Genomic DNA, 6,751 nt, shown 5'->3' with positions numbered 1-6,751 from the left:
GTGTGTCGTGTGTGCGTGTGTGTGTGTGTGTGTGTGTGTGTGTGCGACTTGTGTGTGTGTGTGCGACGTGTGTGGTGTGTGCGACGTGTGCGACGTGTGTGGTGTGTGCGACGTGTGCGACGTGTGTGGTGTGTGCGACGTGTGCGACGTGTGTGTGTGTGTGCGACGTGTGTGGTGTGTGCGACGTGTGCGGCGTGTGTGTGTTTATGTGTATGCATGATTTCAGTTAATGGTTCACCTCTCATTGCATGTGTCTTATATTTCCGGTTTTGTTGCTGGTGGACATCAGCAATTTTGCTGATGCCTAACCATTTGCATGCTACTAATGACTATTGTATTGTATTTTATTTTATATTACTCTGTTAACATATAGTCTTTCTCATAAAGCTTCGCAATAAACTAAATTAAATTAATTAAACTAATTATTATATGATTTTCTCTTCTTCTATCTCTTTCTCTGATTCGTATTTCAGCTATTCGACATTTAAATGGTCCTGAAAGAGAGAACGAAAAAAGAAAGAAGTTTATGAGATAAAAGTTTAGATGGCATTACTGGGCAACTTACTATTTGCATGCACTTCATTTTGGACAACATAAAATCAGGAGAGTTGTGCTACTATATATACTGTGCCATAGCCTTTAGTTGAGTCTGTTGAACACAGCTAATCTATGGATGTTTTGTCTATGCTTGTCTGTTTGAGGTTGTGTTGTTCGTAATAGTGGTTTCGATCAATTTTGATTACATTGACAATATTTGCAGTATAAGATTCTTTTATTAGCAAAAATGGCTGAAGCGATGCGTCAAACTGTAGCTGGAATGCTCAAAGGCATCGAAAGGTTCGTCGTTTTTCATTCTTGTTGCATTTTTGATCCGCACAAATAGTTTTTCTATGACACGTGCTACTCGCAAGTGTTTTATCGCATACGAGTGAGGAATTAAAATTTGTCAATGCGATTCTTATTGTATGTCTTAGACTGCATTTTTTTCAAGAGACATAGTCGACAAAAGTTTCAATATTTCGTATTTTATATTTGTTATTTATTAAATGTCAAGAATAGAACGTTTATGTCGACTATGCCTCAAAAAGAAAATAACTGATGCTTGTTTTCCAGTTACATGCAAGTGTTGATTATTGAGTCTAAAGTTATGTATTTTGTACTTAGATAGTGATGTTATTACTTGCTTAAAAAAAAAGTTATTGTACAACATGAGTTAACAAGATACTGAGAAGGATCTTGTCACAAGTGTCGAATCAATTTGATCTTCCTTCAAACATTTTGTTAAACACAAAAATCTAAGACACGTATTTTTTTATATTGGTCTAATTTAAGACTTAAGGAGTGAAAAAGGATCTTAAAATTTAATAAGGATAAGAGTTTTTCAAAATATTATTTTTGCAAAATCTAGATATGTAGCTAGTTATAAAGTATGTATGTAAAAATTTTTGTTTTGTCTAAAATATTGATTGGAATTAAATATCATTAGCTTTGAGAATTTATTATTTTAAATTTCAAATTCAGCCAATATGATATTATGAATTAAATACATGTCTCTTAGATTTTTATATTTAACAATTAAATTTTAAGAAGAATTAAATTGATTTTAGATCAATAAAATATACTGTACAGTTTCAAACTTGTGCAGATTGTATTAAAATTTCAATTAAATCTCATTTATCATAATAAAAAGAAAAAAAAGAAATGTGCATTCAACTGAGTTATAAATGATGTCATAAATGAGAATCTGAATTTTAGTGTAACTGGAAAGCAATTATTAATCTAATAATATATTCATACTTTATATAATATAATAATTATTTAGAATTAATTTTTTTTACTTGTATTAACTACAGTGAATGTACTTTCAGATACAATCCAGATAATCTTACCACTTTAGAGAAATATGTTGAAATACAATCCAGAGAAAATGCTTATGATCTGGAAGCAAATTTGGCTGTTCTAAAACTCTATCAGTTAAACCCGCACAGATTTAATATGGATATTACATGTCAGATTTTGTTGAAGGCATTGACCAATCTACCACACACCGATTTCGTGCTGTGCAAGTGCTTGCTCAGCGAGAAACTTGTAATTGTCTCAATTGAAGTATACAGGATAATTTTCTTTTTTGTGAAAGTTATTAATATACAGTTGCATTGATTTCTAGATGTCGGAAAGCCCCATTAATCAAATCATGTATCTGGGAGATATCTTGGAACGATGTGACTTCCAGCACTTTTGGGACAGGGTGTTGTCCATGTCGGAGCTTTGTGATAGAATTGTAGGTTTTCAGGATTCGATAAGAAAGTTCGTGTGTCACGTAGTAGGAATCACATTTCAAACGATAGATAGGGCACTCCTGGCACAATTGCTTGGTGGCGTGGATGGTATGATATATAAAGTTTTTATTTGTAATATTGCATGAGTAAAGTTTATTAAGCTTCTTTCTTTACAGATGCAACATTGAAACATTGGGTGAAAAAGTATGGTTGGAAAGAAGAGACTAAAACAATCATCTTCGTTGCAAATCAAGACGAAAATATCAAAACCAAAAATATCACTGAAAAGATTGATTTTGAAAATGTAGCAGGTTTGATGGCTGCTTGTCTGTAAAAATATTAGTGATTACTTTTTAATAAAATTTATTACAACATTATCACTCATAATCAATTAGTTTATTAAAAAATATTGTTAACAAATTAATTGATTATGAAAAGTCATCTTCTGTGTACATTTTTTAAAATTTATTTTATAAAAAGATGTATATGTCGTAATAACAATCTTCTATTTATGAAAGATATTTTATTTTATAATTTGACATGTCTCTGATATATTCTCTATATCGTTTATCTTTGTCTCATTCGTCTTTACATCAACGTCTTCTTCCTGGCATTTGTCAAACTTTTTTTCTGTATCTTTCTCAATTTCCAAGTCTTTGCTGCTACATTCATCTATGGTGGTTACGTTGGACTTTATATTGTCTACATCATGAGCGGCCGATAAAGCGGCCTGTGTTTCTGCTGAAGTATCATTCTTCAAGATTTCACGCAAAGCCATTGTGGCATAACTACTAGACTTCAAACACATTTCTATGATCAACGCTTTGTTCTTTCCATCTGAAAGTAGTTCATACAGTTTGAATTATTTTTAAAACAAACGTTTCGAATAAATATAAAAATAATTGATTTACTTGGTTTATCCTGTGGAGACGTATGCTTCCTCATTTCGTCGATATCTGATAAGATTAGATCGTCATGTTTATTTTCATAGTGCATAATCTTCCAAGATAGATTTGTTGGAATTTCTAATATATTTCTATAAGCACCACTTAAACTATACTTTCTAAAAAGAGAGAAAGTAAATATACAAGAGATAGTAACAATTTATTGTAATATGTTTATAAGTAAATTCACTCACTTGTTGTTTTGTCTAAGATCAGTAGTTAACCCATCCTTAGCTAAAAATTCATCGTACCAGGCTTTTGCATACGGCGGATATGTAACTTTCCATCCAGGCTGAGGCATAACTACATCAGCCAAAGTGTAATTCGACAAATCTTCTTCTGTAAGAATTTTTACTGTTGGAAAATCCTGCTCCGAATTTTCTTTATTCATTTCATTCGATGTTGACTCGATATCTTTTTCTTCGACACAGATAATATCAGTTTTATCTTTAATGTCTTCATTATCATTCAAAGGATAATCCGTACTTTCGCTATTTATAGTCTCTTTGCAATTCTGTTTGTCATAAATTAAATCACCTACGACCACTTCTGTTCCGAACTGTTTTATTCTTTTCGATACAATATGATTCCATACGAAACTTTGATAAGCATGAATATACATTAATCGAATGTTTCGAGGGATTGAGTCGAGTACGCCTAGAGGATTTTTGTCACCTAATATTTGTAGGCCTTTCAAAAGTCTGGCTTCAATTGTATCGATTCTTTTGAGCTTGTCATAGGCAGCACGGGCATCCTTACTTTCTGCATAGATTCGTCTAACTTCTGCCAATTCGTTATCCTTTTCCGGTCGTGGTTTCAGAATTAGTTCAATTGCTTCATGCCATTTACCTAACAAAAGATAATGCAATATATATAAATTACATAAAAATACACAACTGGATAATTAAAGCCTCAACTATCTAAGATAAATGTTTAGTGCTTAAATAATATGTTCGGTGTGAATTTATATACATATGCCGTCCTTTATATAAATTCATACCGAAAAAATATTATTTTCTAAAGATCTAACTTAGACAGTTAGGTTAAAATGCTATCTAATATAAAGAAAACAGTAATCACCCTGAAGTAGACATTTTCCAATTTCGTGTGTGGGTATAGTAGGTACTGATCCAAATCTTTGTAAACCATAATAATTAATGAAGCCATTGTTCTGCAACGATTTCATCGCTTGCTCGATCTTTTCATCTGTCTCACAGGCATTTCTCAGCGCTATCCTAAACTGATTACCACTTAGCATTCCTAATTTCAGACTGTCTTTAGCATATTTAAAGTTTCCTACATAAGCACCGCGTATACTTTTACCAGCTCGCAATATATTATGCGGTTCTACCTTTCTCAAACTAATCCATTGAGTCGTCCAGGCTCGGCGATCTTTCGTGCCAGCATAACAAAAGTTATTCGGTTGTAATCGTAAGCTTACAGCCAACTGATTCACAACACTTATCGTATCCATATTTACTTTGTGTAACAGAAAGTGACAATAATCTCCTCCACATCTGCTCCAATCTATTCTCTTATCTTTGCGAATCTTGGGACCTAACAATCAAAAATTATAAAGTCTCTTTTTTGTATGAGGAAATTTACAACTTACCATTCGTGTCATTTTTAGTATTCGACACAATCGTGAGGAACTTTTTATCGCCCTTATCTACTGTCTGGCTGACGACATTCGCTAATTTCTTAGCAATTGTATGAATAGTCCTACGTTCAACTTTATCGATGTTAGTCACATCAATTTCCACACTCGAAGGATTTTCCTTTCCTAAAGCTTGCAGCTGATCCCATATTGTCGGTGACACCAATACTTTCAGATCTTCGATACTTTCGTCATCACTGGGATTGCGCGGGATGTCTTGATGGATCAGCTTGGCCACTTGTCCATCAAGATCTATCTCGTTGACATGAAAATCATTGTACCTCTCTTTAATTATCGCAGAAAAGCCAAGATGCTTGCCGATATATTCCGTAATTCCTATGTCAGATTCTTTCAGTCTACTGCCAATATCCAATTTGCTCCTCTTTACATTTTCTCGTGGTGATCGGTCTAAAGTGCGTTTGAAGCTTCGTCTGCCAGGCTTGTTCTGATAACCACCTTCAGAAAAACAATCGCTTTTCAGAATGACTTTGACCAAACTCTGATTAACTTAATTAGCACTATTTTATTAAATAATGTAAATAAAATTATTAAATTCAATAATGTAAATAAATTAAAAAAGATTAAAAAGTGTATTGAAAAATTTGTCTTAAGCGATTCTACTGGTCGACCAACTCTATAAACTGCCAATTAAGTTAATCAGAGTTTGATCAAACTTGCCCTTAACGATTGTAGTAGGAAATTATATTTATATATATTTGTTATCAATGATTATTATAAACAATAACATAGTATTATAAATAACAAATTACCTCTCCGCCTTGATCCACGGAAATAGCGATTCTTGCTATTTTCAGCAGAACGTCCGTCTGTATTGGTGGACATCGCGATTTGGCGAACACAGTCGTGAGAAAATTATTCACAATCTTTTTACAATATCAAGTGATATCAAATCCAAAAGGTTAAATAGTCAGTTATTATGTTCGCCGAATGCCGGAAATTCTTCTTCCTCTTTAAATAAACGACATCTATCTCCGAGAAAAATCGGAAGGAGAACAATGTAGCCAAAGCTAATGGAATGTGAATATGTGTCAATACACAAATGTAACCATACAACATACATACAAACATAACCACGTGTCACATTACCATGTTCCTTTCTGACAGAGAACTGTACCGCCATCTCGCCAGAGTTTCTCGAGCGGTAACATTAAAATCGAACTCGCGATATGTCGATTTCGATCGCGCGGTCAACTTCAGTGACAGCGCGAAAATTTTTCTTGACAAAATGGAGTCCGGTTCCCGTCGAATTAACTACGTATATTGTAATTAAATCGATATACATGAAGCAAAATGGGTAAGAATTTAAGATCAAATTATAGACTTTACTTTAATACATTGCATATAGCCATTTGTTTTTAAGTTTTACAAATTTATCTCGACAATATAACTTCAGCCATGCTTTTACATTTCGATCCTGTCCTCGCGGACATCTTTGTCCATTTTTCAATTCTGCTGCTACTTTCGTGTTCCTAAATACAAAAGAATATTAATTTTGAAAAAGTGTAGTCGAGAGAGAATCATTATCTAGAAATGAATTCATCAACATTAATTATGACTAAAACTTGCGATTTATTTGACAATTAACATGGTTAAATGTTTGTAATGTATTGGCCAATGATGGGTTGATACATTTGATCAATATTGTGTAAATAATTGTGCTACTAGAGAAATTTATGTAAAAAGAAATTCATAGAAAGTCATACAGCATAGATTATCGCAATATTACAGCAATATTACAATAGTCCAACAATTTTGCGATAACATTGTGAACATACAATAATGTTCTTAAAAGTTTTTGTATTGTATAAGAAAAAATACATTTTATCTCAGATGCAATATATTTAATCGAT

The 6,751-nt window shown here is 32.8% G+C and overlaps 2 protein-coding genes across 2 annotated transcripts; one reads left to right on the top strand and one right to left on the bottom strand.

Moving 5' to 3' along the window:
* Nucleotides 1–784: 784 nt before the first annotated feature.
* LOC105621154 (eukaryotic translation initiation factor 3 subunit K) lies at nt 785–2,775 on the top strand. Its single transcript, XM_012202623.1, has 4 exons — nt 785–837; nt 1,869–2,088; nt 2,168–2,387; nt 2,456–2,775. The coding sequence occupies exons 1-4, from the start codon at nt 785–787 to the stop codon at nt 2,611–2,613; spliced, it is 651 nt and encodes a 216-aa protein (XP_012058013.1). The 3' UTR covers nt 2,614–2,775.
* An 18-nt stretch (nt 2,776–2,793) lies between these two features.
* On the bottom strand, nt 2,794–5,723 carry LOC105621153 (pseudouridylate synthase 7 homolog). Its single transcript, XM_012202622.1, has 6 exons — nt 5,651–5,723; nt 4,836–5,336; nt 4,304–4,780; nt 3,418–4,072; nt 3,191–3,342; nt 2,794–3,116 (listed from the first exon to the last, which is right to left on the bottom strand). The coding sequence occupies exons 1-6, from the start codon at nt 5,721–5,723 to the stop codon at nt 2,803–2,805; spliced, it is 2,172 nt and encodes a 723-aa protein (XP_012058012.1). The 3' UTR covers nt 2,794–2,802.
* Between the last annotated feature and the right edge of the window lie 1,028 nt (nt 5,724–6,751).

This window comes from Atta cephalotes (genome assembly GCF_000143395.1).
Source record: "Atta cephalotes unplaced genomic scaffold scaffold00032, whole genome shotgun sequence".
Lineage (NCBI taxonomy): Eukaryota > Metazoa > Arthropoda > Insecta > Hymenoptera > Formicidae > Atta > Atta cephalotes.
The sequence above is the reverse complement of the archived record's forward strand: the minus strand, read 5'-3'. Positions and strand labels throughout refer to the sequence as shown.

Coding starts and splice junctions, on each gene's coding strand:
- LOC105621154 (XM_012202623.1), top strand. CDS start 785: ATGGCTGAAGCGATGCGTCAAACTGTAGCTGGAATGCTCAAAGGCATC. Junction 838..1,868: donor ATGCTCAAAGGCATCGAAAG/GTTCGTCGTTTT, acceptor ATGTACTTTCAG/ATACAATCCAGATAATCTTA. Junction 2,089..2,167: donor GCTTGCTCAGCGAGAAACTT/GTAATTGTCTCA, acceptor ATTGATTTCTAG/ATGTCGGAAAGCCCCATTAA.
- LOC105621153 (XM_012202622.1), bottom strand. CDS start 5,723: ATGTCCACCAATACAGACGGACGTTCTGCTGAAAATAGCAAGAATCGC. Junction 4,781..4,835: donor TACTAAAAATGACACGAATG/GTAAGTTGTAAA, acceptor TTTGATTGTTAG/GTCCCAAGATTCGCAAAGAT. Junction 3,117..3,190: donor GTCTCCACAGGATAAACCAA/GTAAATCAATTA, acceptor AACTACTTTCAG/ATGGAAAGAACAAAGCGTTG.